This window comes from Rhinatrema bivittatum, chromosome 17 (assembly GCF_901001135.1).
Source record: "Rhinatrema bivittatum chromosome 17, aRhiBiv1.1, whole genome shotgun sequence".
NCBI classification, from domain to species: Eukaryota; Metazoa; Chordata; class Amphibia; order Gymnophiona; family Rhinatrematidae; genus Rhinatrema; species Rhinatrema bivittatum.
This window is the reverse complement of record NC_042631.1, coordinates 8,332,234-8,350,429: the sequence shown is the minus strand read 5'-3', so window position 1 is coordinate 8,350,429 and position 18,196 is coordinate 8,332,234. Positions and strand designations below refer to the sequence as shown.

The window sequence follows — 18,196 nt, the reverse complement described above, 5'->3', positions numbered from 1 at the left end:
GCAGGCTATCTTGTAGTGTATTCTAAAAGTCACTGGGAGCCAGTGTAGCTCCTTCAAAGTGGGAGAAATATGCTCCGATATTAGCTGAGCCGTCGAGTCCCGCAGTAACCACGAGGCACGCAGTGCATAAGCCGGTGACCTCATGTAAAGTGCATTACAATAGCAGAGACCAGGTAAAATCATTGCTTGAACAAGAGGCAAGATGTGTTTAAGAGGCTTCTGCATGCTGTGCTGCTTTCCAATCCTCCATGTCTGGGAGAGCCCAAACACCGCTCTCTTATGGGCAGCGCACGTCTATCTAATAAATTGCAACATAGATGTAGAACCCCATTCCAAAGAACAATGAAAGAAGGATAAACTTGTTCACTATGGTCACAGAGTAGCTGAAATTGTCTGTCTTTTTTGTTTTTTAGGACCTCCTCGGGTGATACCTTGGAGCTGGTGGAGGAGTCTCTGGACATTAACCTCTTAAATAATGCTGTTCGCCTTAAGATTGTGAACTGTAGTATTCTTCCAGGAGGGGTTCATGTCTGTGAAACGCAGAGCCATGTGATCGTCATGATCCTAACCAATCAGACGGTGCACAGAGTCGTGCTGCCGCATCCTTCTCGTATGTACCGGAGTGTAAGTAACTTCTTGTCATCGGGCTTCCACTTCTGTCATGTCCTTCTGGCAGTCCTGACTTTCTTTCTTTAAGTTCTTTGCCCAGTAGATTTTCTCATCTGTATTTATCAGGTCAGTTTATATTCTGCCTTTCAGACACTTCAGAGTGCATTATATTCAGGTACTGTAGGTGTTTCACTGTCTCCAGAGGGCGCCGCGATCTAACTGTTCTGTTTATCAAAATGCTATAAATATAGCAGAAATAGTGCCTGTGATTTAAAAAAAAGGGGCGTGGTTAGGCTAATTATCCTGCATAGGCAATTTCTGCAAGGCGCAATACATTTTTGCGCCGATTAATACATGGGAGCGGGAGTGCCTCTGTTTAGAGTCAGTCTGACACTCTGTACACTATGTACCACTGCAGGGGGGGCACTGTGAATCGAGGTATCTTCGGAAGGTGATGGGGGGGGGGGGGGGGTTAGAGGGCTGACGTTCAGAAACATTCCCAGGTATTCGTAGTAAAATTGACATTACTAAAGATTTGCAGTCATTATAATGGATAAAACCTACCCTGATACTTATATAGAGAGAGTGTCAGACTGAGCCTCTCTCTCTCTCTCTCTTTACGTTATTTATGACGCGTGCAATGATAAATGACCCTGTAATTTTGTATCTCAGGTAAATGGAGAGTAAAGTGACTTGCCCAAGGTCACAAGGAACTATAAATGGGCTTGAACCCTGGGCTGTACTCCACTGAGAGATTGGCTTTTCTAATGTGTCAGAATTCTCTCTCACCGAAGTATTGTTCTACCTAAACACGTTTACCTAACTCTGTTTCCCCGTAGTACGTGTTGAACAAAATTATGGATGTTACTTTTGTAAACCGTTGTGATCTTCACTTGGAACGATGGTATATAAAACAACTGACTAGATTAAAAGGCTTTCAGAGGTCCATTGAATTCAAATCTTCATCTCCTCTGAGGATATCTTCCTTTATTTTAAGTATTGGTTTGGAAAGCAAACCCAGAGTAGTTAGCTGTTACATCCTTTGAATTTCATGCTAGCTAAGCTCCTGCTTGGAGAGACTGCTGCCAATAGTTTGGTTTATAAATGTTTTTATTATTTCAAAACCCTTGTAAGAAAACATAATTAGATTTCTCAGTTTGTTATTGTGCCAAGATCAACCCAACAATGAAAGTGAACTTGCACGCACTGACAGAAAAAGACCATATGGCCCATCTAGTCTGCTCATCTGGCCCATTTATGTAGCCCTTACAACTCCCACCACACCCTCCAAGATCTCCTGCATTTCCCCTGCTTTCTTCTTGAATTCAGAAACTGTTTTTGTCTCCTCCACCTCCACTAGGAGGCCAATCCATGCATCCACCACTCACTCTGTAAAGAAATATTTCCTAAGATTACCCTTGTACCTCCAACTTTGGCAATTTGGAGAATGTAAATGCCTACACAGTTACATATGGGAAAGATGACCCGTGACTAAGAGACCTGCGTGACCTAGGAAGATGTTTTAAGATGTGGAAGTTAGGCCTTTTGTTTCTGGTAGTGAGAGTAAGGAGCAACTTGATCAGCTCCTTGGCAATTTAATGACCATGCATTGGCCGTTCAGTAGAAAAGAGTTGTTTTGTGATGTTAAAATGTACGAGGGGAGGGAAGGGGGTGAAGGTTCAAATATCCTTGCCAATGTTTAGTTTTGTGTACAGAGTACCTATCCCTGTTTCTATTCAGTTGGTGATGGTCTTCTGATTAACACTGAAAAGTAAAAAAAAAAAAAGATGTTTGTGTATTTGCTGCAGTGGCAGAGGGAGGAAGGTTCCCTAATATTGTATTCTTATATGGAACAGCAGGAGTGTAAAGCTGGTGTTAGGATTTTAAATCTGGACATACGCACGGGTAGAATTCCCTGATGTGTCCTTGTATTGTACAGACTTATGAGAATGCAGTTGCCACCAGAGTATCGCCGAGTTCTGTTCAGAAAGTCTGCGTCCCTGTTCATTTCATTTCAATATATGAAATGAAATGCTGGCCATTTTACTTGAATGAATATCGGTATCCAAAAATATATAAACAAAATAAATATAAAGTGAAGTAAATGTGTTTTGACTGGTGACGTATGTTTCTTTTTTACAGGAGCTCATAACAGAGAGTCATATTCAGTCGATATTTACAGATATTGGGAAATATAATTTTAGGGACCCCTCAAACTATTATGTGCTTCCCTCAGTGCCTGGACTGGCGCCCACCTCTACTGCCTCGGCGGCTTGGTTAAGCAGTGATGGGGAGGCCGTCTTTGCCCTTCCATCAGCCTCTGGGGGGATTTTCATTCTAAAACTGCCCCCTCTGGATGTGCCTGGTAAGCATGAGGTCGCAGCTCACTGTACCATTCAAGACCCTGTCTGATGTTGCAACGTATCTCAGTCTGCAGGGTTTGAGTTAGATGCGTAGCCACCGTCTGAAAGTAACATCTGATTTCATATCGCTCGCATCTCGCTCGTCTTCAGCGCTCACCAGCTGCGTTTTTATTTTTACCTCTGTAATGTGGCCACTTTGTTCTGTTTTATTGGGGGTTTTTTGTTCTGTCAGGGTACAAATAGTCTTGGCATTGTGCAAACAAAAAACGTAGCTGTAAATTTTGCAGTGTACTGAGGAAAGCCGCTGTTTTTGTTAGTGGGAATCTGTTTATGTGCCGGCAGCAGTTCCTGACCAAGGCTGCTGTTGAATTGGTTAAATGCTTCAGCATTTTGCACTTTGTGGGTTATTTTGTGTAACTGTTGTAGTTACCCGGGAGGTCACCACTTGTCTCTTCCTTTTAAGGGGTGGTGTCTGCTTTGGAGCTGAAACAGAGCTCAGTAATGCAGCGCATATTTACAGGCTGGATGCCAACTGCTATCAGGTGAGTACTGCTCTTTAATGCATCGGATTGTTATTTGCATGTAAAGGAGATGTGCTGGTAAAAGGTTTTGCTGAATATTGCTATGCAGCTGTATATTCTTACAGTTTGCATCTGTCATGTGAACTGACCCAGGCTGTCGTGAAAGAAATGTGCAGATTGTGTCCTTTTTCTATTCCAGAGGGGATCAAGGCCCATCCGACCTTCCCATTAGTCTTTTGGTTCACTGCCTTGAAAGTGATGCTCTTCTCTTCGCACTGTGCCAGGATCATAAACTTCGGATGTGGTCCTACAAGGTAAGAGCTGCGAGGTGCAGTCTGCGTGTTCAGCAGGAAAACCCACGGTTCCCTGGAGCCAGCTTAGGTGGAGACTCGGGGTGGTGTTCACATCCTCCGGGAGGATGTCTGTTGGACACAGCACAGCAGAAACATAAGGGCATCCTGCTCGGAGTCCCTTGGCTTCAGGGTTTCTGTTATGATGGCTGGGGCTTGGGGGTTTCTTGTTTTGTCCTCCCATCTGCTGTAAATAAACTCACGCCATTTCAATGGCGCAAAGCATGGGTGAATGAGCTTTAGATTGTATCGTAAGGCCAGGAATCAGAGCAGCCTGTTGATACATCCCAGGAGTCTCGACTCATCTGGGTACGTACAGGTATATGGGAATGAAAACAGCAACAGAAAAAGTATTTAACAAAAAAAATCCTGCAAGTTGCTTTGTAAAATATGTCCCGATAGGGCAGAAAAGGCATTGGCCCCTGGAGCTCAAGTCCCCCAAAAGATGAGAAAGTTTTATGATCATTAATATGTGGCTGGCAAGTAGCAGTTTTGTGGGCTTCTCAGTAAAATGCCTGAACGGAATTATTTTTGTGTGTGTTGGACAGGACCAGATGTGCTTGATGGTGGCTGACATGCTGGAGTTTGTGCCTGTAAATAAGGACCTGCGACAAACGACTGGCACCGGGCACAAATTACGACTGGCGTTTTCGCCCTCTCTGGGGCTGTACCTAGGAGTGTACGTGCATGCACCAAGACGAGGACAGGTGCGGGGTTTTGTTCTTTTATAGCCATCATTACTGATCATTTTCTGTGTCTTTACAGCAATGCAAGTGCTGAAAATCTACAAAGCAAACCCACGTGGGAGCCAATCGTCTCCTGCTCTCCCAGCTGTTTATATTCTTGTCTATACTGCCCATAGCCTGTTGGCAGTTTTCTGGGTGCTTATATACACGCGTTGATGCCTTTTGCTTCTTATTTCTGCAGTTCTGCGTTTTCCAGTTGGTGAGCACAGAGAATAATAGATACAGTCTTGACCATATTTCATCATTATTCACAAATCAGGTATGCATCTCAGTTATTTTTTTATAGCTGGAAATAAGATCTTTCTTTAGGAATAGACTAAAGGGACAGCGGTGCGGCATGTTAAGTGTTGTTTAAGGAATTTAATGTTTTGACCTTTTTTTTTGGTTTTTATTTTCTTATTGGATAGACCTTTGAGTGTGGATCTTGAGCTTTGGTTATATTTTGTGTATTAAGTGAACTGAGTTCAATTTTTCTAGGAAACGCTTGTTGATTTCACTTTGACATCTACTGACATTTGGGCTCTGTGGCAAGATGAGGAGAGCCAAACCATTGTGAAACACATCAATTTTGAACAGTAAGTCTTTTTTTTTTTTTAGCCTGTACAAGTAAGATGGCAAATTTTTATTGAAATAGGGTTGATGGATACTACCCTGTATGTACCCAGATCAGTCAAGGCTCCTGGGTTTATGCATCCCTGCCAGCAGATGGAGACAGAGAGAGTTTCATTGACTCTGCTTCATAATCCCTGGTGCCGTAGAAGGTTGTCCATTGTCTTCTCATCCCGATGTGGTTACATTTCTTCGGGGAGTTAAGAATTTGCGCCCTCCAAAGAGAAGAGTTTGTCCATCCTGGAATCTTAATCTCATTCTTCAAGATTTGTGTGAGGCACTTTTTGGACCTCTCCGCAGAGCGACGCTTAAGGATTTGACTTTAAAGTTATTCTTTTCAGTGGCCATTTGTTCTGTGAGGAGAATCTGAGATGCAGGCTTTCTTTCCCCAATCCATTTCTTCAGATCTCGCACTCGGGAGTGTCCTTGCGGGATGGTACCCTCGTTTCTACCAAAGGTGGTATTGGCTTTTCATGTTAATCAGACAGTAGAGCTTCTGGCTTTTCCAGAATTGGATGCTTCTGCATCTCATGCGTGGGAGCTTAAGCTGTTGGACGTCCGCAGGGCTTTGTTGAGATATCTCAGGGTAACGAATGATTTTAGGAGGTCTAATCTTTTCATTTTATGGAATGGTTCGAAGAAAGATACTCAAGATTCCAAGGCTACCATCGCTAGGTGGCTCAAGGAAGCCATTGGGTCGTCATACGTTCTCAAGGGGTGTCGGGTACCTGAGGGTTTGAGGGCTCACGCTACATGGTCTCAGGCAGCCTCGTGGGCGGAGGCCCAGTTGGTTTCACCACAGGAAATTTGTAGCGTGGCGACTTGGAAGTGGCTGCATACTTTTGCAAGGCACTACCGTCTAGATTTAGGGGATACGGAGTCTTGTTCATTGGCAAGAGTGTCTTGCGAGCGGGTCTCTCCAGGTCCTACCCTAAGTAGGGAGCTCTGGTATCTTTGGACAATATCGAATCTTACCTGCACAGAGAGAGAGAGGGATATGAGTCTGGACTGATCTGGTTATGTACAGGGAAAGGAAAATTAGTTCTTACAATTAGCAGGTAAGAACTAATCTTCTTTTTTCCTTTCAACCTCCTGTTATAAGTTTTTTTTAATTGTGACAGCTGGACAGGCTAAAGAATGCAGCTAAGGTTTGATAGTGCCAGCAGTTTTAGATATTGTGGTGCATTGTCCTAATTCTCCCCTTCATCCCTTTTTACCCACATATTGAAGAGACCTCAGAAAATCTGCATCCGTTCAGAATCGCATTCACTTTATTCAAAAGGTTCAGCTGGCTATTTTTATAGCTGTAATTTGCATACTTAACCTTTTTTAATTAGACTGTTATGGTGTTAATCTTGGTGATTTGTTAACCTTGTGAAAGCAAATCTTGATCTGTGTTTGGTTGCTCAGTGATGTGCCGGTAAAATATTTGGGTTTATCGGTGCACTCAATGTCCATGCAGTGAAAAAACAGAAAAGAAATTGGAGGACTTTAGCTGACCTCATTGGTCAGGGATCCTGACATCAGCTCAGGCTTTTCTTGTTAAAAAAAAAACAAAACACATTTTCTGCTGCTTAAATTTTTCATTCCCATTTGCCTGTAATCTGCAGCAGCTTCTCCTGCAGCCTTGCATCCTGTATACTACCCTACAGCTTTTCATGTGGAGAATGCCCCCTAGAAGACAAATACCACAGGTCAAGGAAGCCTGCAGGCGCTAGCTCCCTATGGCCATGGCTGGGTTGTACTCGCTGGTCTCTCCCGTTCGGGGAGGGTTTGCGCACCGCTGCTGCAGCTTTCATTCTGGCTTGTTCAAAAAGCAACATCTATGAATCTGAATCTCCTTTTAGCAGGGCTATCCCTGTGCAGCCAAGCTGCCGCTTAGCAAGCACATTAAATGGAGAACACCACGTCCTTGTTTATTTCATTGTACTCCTCACTGCATGGCATTGTGTATAAACCGAAACGTTTACATGATGGATTTGCAGCGGGAAGGAGCTGAAACTACTTACTACTATAACATTTTATGTTAGTAATCTAGCCGGCCAGTGGAATCAAGTTTTTGTACAGCCACTTCCAGAAGAAGACGTGAATATTGATGATGACCAAGATCCTAGGGTGAGTACTTAATTATTCCAGTTGCTTGTTACCTGCCCATATTGGCCACATAAAGGGCCGTTTGCAGACATCAGAATATCGCAAGAGAATGGACTAGAAGGGCATGTGGAAGGCTGCGGTTCAGCATCTTCTGTTTTTCAGACCAGCAAGAGCTGACAGTGCTGTGGAGGCAGCATTCGTAGCCCATAGCAGGGAGGGAATCTTAGCCATCACACGAGCAGTGGGATTCGGGGTGCACACGTTACAGGTTCCCAAGAGGGAGCCGTGTGGGGCCTACCGATGAGGACTGTCGCTATAGTGGCTGAGTTAGGGAGGAGAAAGGGGGAGCTGTGAATAAAAAGCTGGTGTTAGATAGGTATAATATGATCTTGGACTTGCTTTTGGTTAGCGCTTCCAGAGTTGGCGAGATTACATGCCCTCTTCCTGTTTGTTCCATTCCAACATTACTTCTAGTTTGCAGAAAATGTTGCAGTCTCCAGCACCTCGAGCGTGACTGAGAATATCATTGGGGAAAATTATTCTTAAATAATTTTAAAACTTGCACTTCAGATACAATTTGTAGGGGGTCTGAGAACTTCACAGGACAATAATTCTATAAAATGTCCCACTGTCCTTTTTGTCTGAATTGGGTTTCACAGGAAACTTACCTGGAAGCTCTCTTCACTCCTCGACAGTTCAGCAGTGCCGCTTTACTCAAAGCCCTACAGGTGAGCAGGAACACTTTTTAGTCTTTTTTTGTCCTGAACAAAACAGAGCTGAGTCTGCTCTACTGTTCTGAAATCTATCGCATCTTAACCTGCACAGAGAGGAATATGAGCTGGACTCTTCTAAAATCCAAGTGACCAAATACCATTCTGTGCATTTCTGGTTTTCTTGTGAGCCTGACCTTTCTGTTTTGGTCATCTAGTAAGAATACTTTTTTCAAAAGGAATTTCCTTTGACATGTATGGGGGGTGTTTCTTCCAACTAGATCTATCGCCGAGGAGCTGGAAGGATCTTGGATATTTCCTGGGAAGAGCTGAAGAAGGAGGTTACTTTAGCTGTAGAAACTGAGGTAACGTTGATTTGTGTTGGTCAGACATTTGATTCTCGGGGACTGTGTCCAAATAAGTGGTGATGGCAGGCCAGTGCAGTGGCTCAGGGCTAGGGATGCTGCAGAGGCAGCACTCATGGTCCATGGGGGGAGAGTCCAGTCCTGGTGCATGGCCCCTGGCTGAGGACTGGGTAGTAGTGAATGAAGGCTCATGGCCCCGGTTGCTGTAGAGCTGGAAATCCAAAGCAGCAAAGGAAGCCACCAGGCCAAAAAAGAATAGATGGTGATAGGAGTCTGAAGAACAGCTGGAATCTTATGGATGTCACCGATGCATTTATGAGACTTAACACTAAATGCTAAACTCTTGGTGTTAGGAAAGCAAACTGGGGTAGAACTTTCATCCAGAATCTTATTGCTCGTATCTCTGATCCGTGACAAAACTGAGGTGAATATGCAGCTTAGTTAAGCTTTCTCTCACTGTTTTTGGCTATTACGTATGCAGGATTCCTTCTGTCCGCTAATGATCCAGCAAAGTTATGAAGGCATCTGGGCTGACCAGACTTCTGTAGCGTAGTACTTCAAACACTGCTCTTCACTTGCAGACAACGCTATGCAAAAGCAATAAAAGCCGAATCTTGCTGGCTAGCTGTGGTGAAGCACCTGTTCGGGGCTTGCCTCTTATGGTGCACTGTTTGGGTAACTTGAAATTCTGCTCAGCTCCACAGCAGTGTCACGGAATACGAGTTGTTGCAGGAGGAGTTCCCTGTATGTACCCGGATCAGTCCAGACACCTGGGTTGTGACTCCGCACCAGCAGATGGAGACAGAGCAAAACTTGTCGGGCTTCCCTACATATAGTAAGGTGCCACTCACAGCCCCTCAGTCTTACTCTGTCTCCAGCAGATGGGGCAGGGTCACTCACAGCCTCTGGGATCCCTGGGTGAAGTTCTTAGTTGGTCAGGGATTTTTGGTTTGTTTGTTTGGGTAACTTGAAATTCTGCTCAGCTCCACAGCAGCGTCACGGAATACGAGTTGTCGCAGGAGGAGTTCCGACAGCTGCAGATTGAATTTTGGTCCAAGTTCTATGCGTGCTGTCTTCAGTACCAAGAAGCACTTTCTCGCCCTCTTGCCCTGCACATAAATCCCCATACTAACATGGTGTGCCTGCTGAAAAAGGTGAGCGTGTTTGGAAAAAGTAAGAAGAGCTGTAATGGTTAAAGAATGCAATATTGCTAACGTCCCCAAGGCTGGGGAAAAACATGGCACTAGGATGCTCCACTGACTAATGCCTACCACCAGACCTGGGCAGAAGGTCCAGTGCCGAGGCTGGGTTGAGCCCCTGGGCCGGAGGAAAAACATACAGAGAGAAAAAAATGTTCATAGCTAATATTTTTTGTACCTTTTTTCCCTGGCACCTAAACGTTTTGGTTATCACCTCAGTTAGTGAAACTCCTGCTTATCATGTAGTTAAACTGTATGAACAGCGTCTATCGACCGTTTTACATGTGCATAACATCACATTTCTCAAAGACGTGTGATTAGCATTTTTCTCTTCTAACTTTGACCCTCATTTAAAAATAAAACAGACCAAGAATTAAAAAGCCTCTACAGCCCCCCAAAACTCCCCTTCAGATTTCTGCCAGCTGTTCAGACTGCCAGAAACGTAGTGGCCTGCAGCAGCAGTCGCTTGATGTTCTTTGGCCTGTTATCCCACAGAAGACCTTTTCTGGAAAAGCAAATTAACTCCCCAGCTCGAATACCTTGAACAAGTGTCTGCTGCGTGGTTACTTTGAATTCATCTTTGATTTTTGAAAAGGGGTTATTGGAGAATGACTAACTGGGACTTGTTTTCCCTTTTGTAGGGCTTCCTGTCTTTCCTTGTTCCATGCTCCCTGGTGGATCACCTCTACCTCTTGTTCGATGAGCATTTCTTGATAGAGGATGAGAGTGCAATATCTGAAGGTAATGGGAAAGGGACCACATTCGCTCTACCTTGTAATCTGCACCGGTCGAGCACGCATCCTGGCATGGACTTTCTAACATTTCTTCTGATAGTGTCTTCAGGTCAAGTTGCATAGTTTGATCAGGGTTCAAGCATCTGCTGCTAATCTGGCATGTTCAGCTCTTCAGTACTTCTTTTGTCCATGAAGTTAGTTTTTTTTTCCTTTCAGGTATTAAGGATGCATAGGCAGCTTTTCTCTGTCGTTGTGAGGGAATAGGAGTTTGGTGTTAAGCTAAGGCATGTTTTATCAGAGGCAAACATGAGTTGCTCGATCAGGTTATTAATTCTGCCTTTTTTTGGGTGCATTGAGTCTGTCTTTGAATAATTTTTGTATTTCTCTTGCAGACCTGGATATTGCTCATGACGTTATCTGTCTTATTCAATGCCTCAAACTCATCCGAGAAGCCATTTCTATGGACACGACATTTCTCATGGAGAGAGCGTGCTTCCACCTTCAGTCGCCAGAAGTAGCTGCAGAACAGATCCTTCAAGACTTGATATCTAATGACACGTAAGGGAAAACTTTGGATGAAATTTCTCCTTGCCTGTCCTTCCTGCCCGATTTGAATAGCGCAATCTCCTGGGCATGGGCAGCACCTCCATGCCAAGCACGCTGCTGTTGGGACAGTGTTGGTCGGCCAGGTCATTCCTTTTCTTGCCTTTCTGGAACCTCTTGCAGGGAGCACGTGATGGATGACATCCGCAGTAAGTTGCACAGCACCCGGAATCCGGTACAGGCTATTGGGTGGATTCTTCGTGAAATGGACTACGAAGCTGAAATGGAGATGGAAAGGGGATTTGATGTGGGTGAGTAGTTGATGGATATAATTCTGCCTCTCTCCAGCTCATCAACTTAGACGGATAAACTTACCTGGCAAACCTGGCCCAGATGAATTTATCCAGCCAATAAGTAGCCGGGCCGCACAGTGCCCCCAAGCTGTTCCTTACCTATCTGGATGACTGTTTAACATGATAAACGAGTGGCTGTGGCGGCTGCTGAGCGCGGCCAAATATTCAGAGTGCCACTTAGCCCGGCTAACTCGGTAATACAAGTGGCGCTGAATACGGACCTTGTTGTGTACAAGGCTTTGTCTGCTTCTGCATTTCTCCCTCTCACCTGTTTTGGTGGAAAGCTGGCAGCAATTCTTAACTTTTTTTTATGTTTTAGCTCAGCCAATGAACGTGCGTATGAATCTGTCCCAGCTCTACGGAAGTGACACCGCAGCCAATATCGTGTGCCAAGCAGTGTTCTGGATCTCCTCCACTCGGTTCCTGATTTGCCGAGACCTGTTGGTTCTGCAGCAGGAGATGCTGAGGCAGGGGGATGCTGTGAGTATAGGAAAGGGAGCTGGAGGTGAGAGCAATCTTAGGCTCCTTCCAGAGATAACGGAAATCAAGAGGGGAACGCCCTTTTCTTGTGCAGGACGCTGCTGTTGGAATCCCCTCCCTAAAGAACAAGTTGACCCCTGATCCTGCCACTTCTAGAAAGCTCTGCAAGGCCTGGCTGCTTGAGGCCGTCTGTGATCGTTTCAATCGCGGAGCCGAGTTTTCTGCATCGAATTTTGGTCAGAACTGTGCGGGGACATCGTTCCCTTGGCTGAGATTACCATGTTTTGCTGGCTCTTCCTGCACAGTTTATATTTTCCCTGTAAGTAGCCAGATCAGTGCAGACTCCTGGGCTTTTCCTCCCTTCCAGCAGATGGAGACAGAGAGAAACTTCGAGAGCGCTCCCTCTTAGTCCGGCGCGCCTTTATATTGTTGCTGTGCTTGCCTGTGATCTTTTTATTCTCTTTCAGGTGTTTTTTGGAGGGGGGCAACTGTTACAGGCGCAGCAGGACCTAGTGCCTCGCACGTCTCACCTGCTCTCCTCGTATTACCTGATAAGGTGGGGCAGTCAGTGCCTGGCTTCAGCGGTTCCAGTTAATACACTGTAAGCTCACTTTCTGCCTGAACTTTCTGCTGCAGTTTTGGAAGGCGGGAGGGGCTTCTTCAGTAGTTTCCCTTCTTTTCTGTTTGCCTTTTAAATAGAACTGAATGTTTTCTTGTTTCTTTCTGAAGGGAATCCAATCTTCAGCATTTATCTGTTCTAGAGCTTTCTGATTCCCCAGCCTTAACCCCGGCACACAAGTCAGGTAAGAAGTCTTTTTTTTGATTCTGATAAATGTCCTGTCTGTCTCTTTCTCTGTCTGTCTGTCTTGGCTTTTTCCTGACTAGAGCAGGCATCTGCCTACATGCCCTGTGCTGCAGACTATACTATGACAGACCAAACCCGTCCTGGGGGAGCCCCCAGCCACTCAGGTTTTCAGGATATCCACAGTGAATATGCATAAGTTCCCTGTACGTACCCAGATCAGTCCTGACTCCTGGGTTTTGCCTCCCTGCCAGCAGATGGAGACAGAGAGAGTCTCACTGACATTGTACATAGCCCAGTGTGCAACCTGCAGTCCCTCAGGATTTCTCTGGATCCTCCCAGGGGGTTGTGAGGTCCTGGTGGGGCCACCCCCCCCCCCCCCCCTGGTTTGAGACGGACGAGCAGGGGGTTGGTGACCCTTCTAATAGCTCGGTCCCTCTTCCCCCTACGATACAGTGGGGGGGAAGCTGCTGGCAGTTCCTCCCTGCAAGCCCAGTGGAGCAGGGAAGTGTCCCTCTTATACGGTTTGTCCTGGGCTGGGTTGCGCAAGTTTGGTGAAACGAGACAGATATAGCCAGTGCTCTGGCTCTTTTCTGAGCTACCATGCGGCCTGCACTCCTGGAACTGTAACCTCTGCACCAAAGGAAAGTGTTGGTTTCTATGCATCTCTATTTGTTCTTGGAGAGTAAAAAAAAAAAGAGAGAGAAGAAGGATCTAGGTAGAGGAATCTGTGCAGCAGCGAGGTTCCTGGGGGCAGCTACCTTCGCAGCTCTGGGAGCTCAGCGGTGGGGTTTCTCAGCAGCTTTTCTGCCTGCGGAGGAGACAGTGTTGGCTCCATGGGGCGCTGAGGGACTGTTCCCCTGCTTGCCCTTGAGGTGCTGGTGGTGCGGGTGAGTGAGCCTTATTGGGCAACTCCCAGAATCCTTGTGGGGCCTGGTTGTGCCAAAGGGATAGAGGGTGCTTAGAGGACATCCTCCGGGCAAGTGCCTCTTCTAAGGTCTGGTGCCCAGAGCACCACCATCTCCCACTCCTTGCTCTCAAAGCCGAACTAATCTAGAATATCAGTGGAACTAGATCACTCCAGACTACCTGCATTTCCCTATTAGATTAAGAGCAGTTTTATGTTCTAAAGTCGGTACCACTGCTCTTACAGTGAGCTCATTTGGGAATATTTTCCCTCTGATTCCTGCGTTGTAGTTCCAAATCCTTTTACGTGGTATTAATAAATACAATGCGGTTAAGATAGCTTTATGACCTGATTGCATTTACTGATGTTAGTGTTTTGGATTTTGCTAATTCTAACAGTGGTGTGGTATTGTGGTAGTCTGGGTAGGAATAACACATTGCTGTGCTCTAGCCTGACATCCTTTTATTCTTCTTTAACTTGCCTTTCTAGTGTCCAGCCCTCAGACTGTGATAGAGCTATTCTTTCAGGATATCTCTAGAAAGCAAATTATTGCTCATCTCTTCTCCCAACCAAACACTCCTCTTAACCAGACATCTATGAACTGGCCTCAGCTGGTTGCAACGATTGCCAGCTACCTTCTGCAGCAAGTGTATCCTTTCAGTGCTCAAAGAAATCATTTATTTTTCCCTGTACGTACCCGGATCGGTCCAGACACACCTGGGTTTTGCCTCCCCTCCAGCAGATGGAGTCAGAAGTTTTTCAAAACAAACCCTGGCATATATACCAAGGTGCCACCCACAGTCCCTCAGTCTTACTCTGTCTCCAGCAGATGGCAGAGGTGCAAAACCCACAGTCTCTTCTGATTAAAAAAAAAAAAAAAATAGGAATAGTTTGTTAGGGACTTCTGTTCCTTTAGTTGTTTAAAAAATAAATAAATAAATAAAAAATAGAAAAAGAAGAAGCCTGTTAGTCTCCCAGGGGGTTGGCAGGTCCTGAGGGGACCATCCTCCCTGGTCGAGGGCCCTACCTTGGTGGAAATAGCAGCACTGGGGTGACACCGGGGAAATACTGAGGGACAGCAGGTGGCACTCTCGGTTATGTACCAGTGCTTGAAAAGTTTTTATTCTCTGCCTCCATCTGCTGGTAGGATTGCAAGACCTTGTCTGGACTGATCTGTGTCATTCCAGGAATGAAAATTAGCAGATAAGAACCGGTTTTTGTATACAGCTTGTTTTGTAACCCTTTTCAGAGGATTTATGTGGTGTAAGGCCTGGGTAGGTCTTCTACATGCTCCTTAACCTGCTGACTCAGATGGCCCAGTAACCCTGGCTTTCTGTTCCCAGAGTGTTTGATGGGAAGCTGCCAGTATACCCAGCTACAAGTAAGCTAAGCAGAAGGTGGCAGATGTATTTCAAGCATTAATTCAGTGCACTGCTCTGTTATCTCAGATTATTGGAGACCCCTTTGTGATCCAAACCAATATGAATAGCTCTGCAGTTCCCAACACGAGCCTGTTAGTTAAGTTTCTGCTTGTTGTTTGTGCTTCTCTTTAATGCTGAGAGCATTGCTGATCTGACTGACTGGCAGGTTTTCCAAGCAGAGTTGTCATGAGAAATATTTTGAGCCCAGTAGTCAGAAGCCATTTAGATGGATAACTGAAAAGTTATCCATCTAAACAGCAAAGCGGCAGTATTTGAAGCCATACGCAGCTAAACTCTAGCCATGTAATTTGGGAGCAGACGGGAGATGTTTCGGGGTTGCCGAATATACTGGTTAGGTATATCTGGCTAACGTAAAGAGGGACCCTCAGTTTTTTACGTCCTCTGAAATAGCTTTACAAGCAGGCAGCATGTCCTGTTACTGACTTAATCCGACAACAAGTGGGTTACACATCTCTGCCAGCAGATGGAGACTGAGCAAAAAGTGACGTCACGGCTATTTAGTCCTGCCCGGGCATCAGCCCATTAGTGTTCTCCATTTCCCTTCAGGGGGATTGCCTGTGAGTTTAAAAAAGAAGAAAAGTTGGAAAGGAGATGTCTATGTAGCGCCGCCTCCCTCCTGAGGTGATACCGTGCAGTCCCTCTCTCAGTAAAGTGCCTCAGTCCTGTAGCCTTGACCGGTGAGGACCTAAATTCCAGTTAGCAGTTGCAGGCCGGTGAAGGCTCTAGCCCTCTCCCCCATAGCCAGGACCCATTCCTGCTCTCAGCCAGGGAGTTCTGAGCTCAGATTAAAAAGTTTAAGTTAAAAAGTCAGCAACAGGAAGACAGCAGGAGAAGGGTCCGTTTCCTCGGCGTTCAGCTGGCCCACTCACGCGTCCGGGGGAGTTCTGTGAGGAGAAGAGTGCAGGCACGGCAGATTGCGCAGCTGTTTGGCTAGCCTCCACTTCCGGGCTTCTCCCATTTTGGCACGCAGTGGGCAGTGGGGTACTTTTCGCATGCTTTTGTGCTGCAAACTGGCGCAACTTGTGCGTCCGGGTGTGCGCCCATTCTCATTTGTGCATGCATTTGGGCGTTCTTCCTTCTGGACGCACATCTTATGCACCCAGTTTAGACGTCTGTCCTGAGCGCCCAGTTTGGGGGTCCTCTGGGACAAGTGGTGCAGGCTCGTGGGCTTGGATGCACATCTGGGTTGCTGCGTTTCAGGTTTGGGCCTATGGGGCCTGGAAAGGACCCAGCCTCTCTTTCTTGGGTGAAATTCTTCCAGGGATTGCAGACATTTCTACAGGACCAGTCTGCTGAAGCGGCAGGTCCAGGCACTACGAGCACTCCTCCACCTGTTTCCACAGTCAAGCGCCGTAGCGCAGTGCAGTCTGACAGAGCTCGAATGCAGGTGGATCAGGATGATACCGATGATGATGGTGGGGGCTCTCCTGGTGAAGAAGGGGGGTATTTCCCCAGATTTGGAGCCATACAGAACTACATTTATTTCAGCGAGATGAATTGCTAGGTCAGATATCTCAAACCCAGAAGACCCTCAGAATGACTGGGCCTGATCCTTGGGGACGCAGAAGAAGGATCCCATTTTTGTCACCCTGCTCAAGGCTTCTTGTCTCTTCCCCCTCTTGGATGCTATCCAGAGTTGATTGATCTGGAATGGTATACTTCCAAAGTGTCCTTTAAAAGAGGATGCATCTTAGCGGGTTTATATCTCTTGGATCTACAGGCCAAAGAGCAGTTGCATTTTCCTAAGGTAGATGCCTTGCTATTTCTGTCACCAAGTTCCCGGTAGAGGATGGTGCGGCTCTGAAGAATGCTCAGGAAAGGAGAATTGAGGCTATCCTGAAGCAAGCCTTTGAGGCAGTGACAATGAACTTGCAAATTGCTTCTTGCACTTCGGTAGCTCGGGCTACCTTGAGGCTTTTTCAAGAATCTGGTGGCTTTGGATCCAATTTAGGACCTATGGTAAAACCGGGGGCCGCCACCTTGGCTGATGCAGGCTGTACCTTTGGTACACACAGCCGCCAGAGGAGCTGCTTCAGTTATTGCGGCCAGGCGACAGCTATGGCTGTGCAACTGGTTCGCAGATACTGTTTCAAAGTCCAATCGGACTAAGCTGACAGTCGCCTTAGGTGAAAGGAATCCTTTATTAATTTTGTAATTAAAAATCACAGAAATGAATAAAATATGCCTGACTCAGTCTGATAGCCTGTTTGTGCTCCATGGTGGAGGTAAGCAGGGAGCACCAGTGATGCGGGCAACGATTGCCCGCTGGGTTAAAGAGGTCGTCATGGCAGCCTCTGTGGCTGCTGAGGTTGCCTTACCGAAGTAGATTAGACCACATTCCACAAGGGCTCGGACGGTATCATGGGCAGAGCTTTGTTTGTCGCTTGCTGAAATTTGTCAAGGGCAAATTGGTCATCTTTGTACACCTTCTCGAAGCATTACCGCTTGGCTGTTAGGACTAGGGAGGATGCTGCTTTTGCATGGGTGGTTTTGACCGGGCCACTGGCAGCCTCCCACCCTTTTCAAGATTAGCTTTTGTACATCCCACTTGTTGGGATTATCCTACCTGAACACTAAGGAAAGAGAAATTACTACTTACATGATACCCTTCACTAAAGGAAAGGAAGTTAAGTCAATCCCAGACCTGCCCTCGGCTGCCAGATTTGGATTTTGTGGTTAGCCTTCTTAGAGCGAGCGATGCAAAGTATGATTCCTGCTCTTCGTTGATAATCGGTAAGTGGCTTCTCTAGCTCCTTAATTTGCTAGATATGTTCCTTCTTTTGGCTGAGTTCAGTGTTTTGGTTGGTTGAGAAACACAAATGGTTTAATCAGGTTTGTCCACAGTTTGGTGGGCTGATGTCGGGGCGGGACTATATAGCTGTGATGTCAACTTTTGCTCAGTCTCCATCTGCTGGCAGAGGTGCATAACGCACTTGTTGGGATTGACCCTACCCTTCACTAAAGGAATGGAAATGATCAGGTTAGTAGTAATTTCTCCTTCCCACTTCTGACTCATGGTGTCTGCCATTTCTCTTAGGAATATGTGCGCCTGCTGCAGTCCTGGTGTCAGGTGAATGTAGGCTCCTGCTGCTTTGTGTTGGGACAGTGTTACCTCGTGACTGGAGAGGGACACAAGGTAAAGAACCCTTTGGGGGTTTGTTTGTTTGTTTGGGGTTTTTTTGTATTCTTTTTTTAAAGAACAAAGTCAGCTTATTTGGTGGTCATTATTGTTTCCCAGGCATTTATAAGGTTACATAAACTTTAGCAACCTGTTCCCAGAGGGCCTTAATGAGTCCATTCACTATGACTACTGCTAAGATCAGTAAAATGTATTTCCGGAAGCTGCAAAATGCCTGATGACGACTCTTT

General features: G+C 46.0%; 1 protein-coding gene across 1 annotated transcript in view; it reads left to right on the top strand.

Annotated features, from left to right (window-relative positions):
• NUP160 (nucleoporin 160) overlaps positions 1-18,196 on the top strand; it is a 43,369-nt gene that overhangs the window by 4,351 nt on the left and 20,822 nt on the right. Inside the window, exons 3-22 of the mRNA XM_029582571.1 lie at positions 414-624; positions 2,752-2,974; positions 3,436-3,514; positions 3,693-3,807; positions 4,392-4,550; positions 4,771-4,848; positions 5,067-5,164; positions 7,229-7,313; positions 7,952-8,020; positions 8,284-8,367; positions 9,351-9,521; positions 10,208-10,307; positions 10,693-10,858; positions 11,027-11,154; positions 11,516-11,676; positions 12,144-12,277; positions 12,406-12,479; positions 13,875-14,034; positions 14,697-14,766; positions 17,865-17,963. Of these exons, the coding sequence (XP_029438431.1) occupies positions 414-624; positions 2,752-2,974; positions 3,436-3,514; positions 3,693-3,807; positions 4,392-4,550; positions 4,771-4,848; positions 5,067-5,164; positions 7,229-7,313; positions 7,952-8,020; positions 8,284-8,367; positions 9,351-9,521; positions 10,208-10,307; positions 10,693-10,858; positions 11,027-11,154; positions 11,516-11,676; positions 12,144-12,277; positions 12,406-12,479; positions 13,875-14,034; positions 14,697-14,766; positions 17,865-17,963 (2,464 nt within the window). The remainder of the gene's footprint in view (positions 1-413; positions 625-2,751; positions 2,975-3,435; positions 3,515-3,692; positions 3,808-4,391; positions 4,551-4,770; positions 4,849-5,066; positions 5,165-7,228; positions 7,314-7,951; positions 8,021-8,283; positions 8,368-9,350; positions 9,522-10,207; positions 10,308-10,692; positions 10,859-11,026; positions 11,155-11,515; positions 11,677-12,143; positions 12,278-12,405; positions 12,480-13,874; positions 14,035-14,696; positions 14,767-17,864; positions 17,964-18,196) is intronic.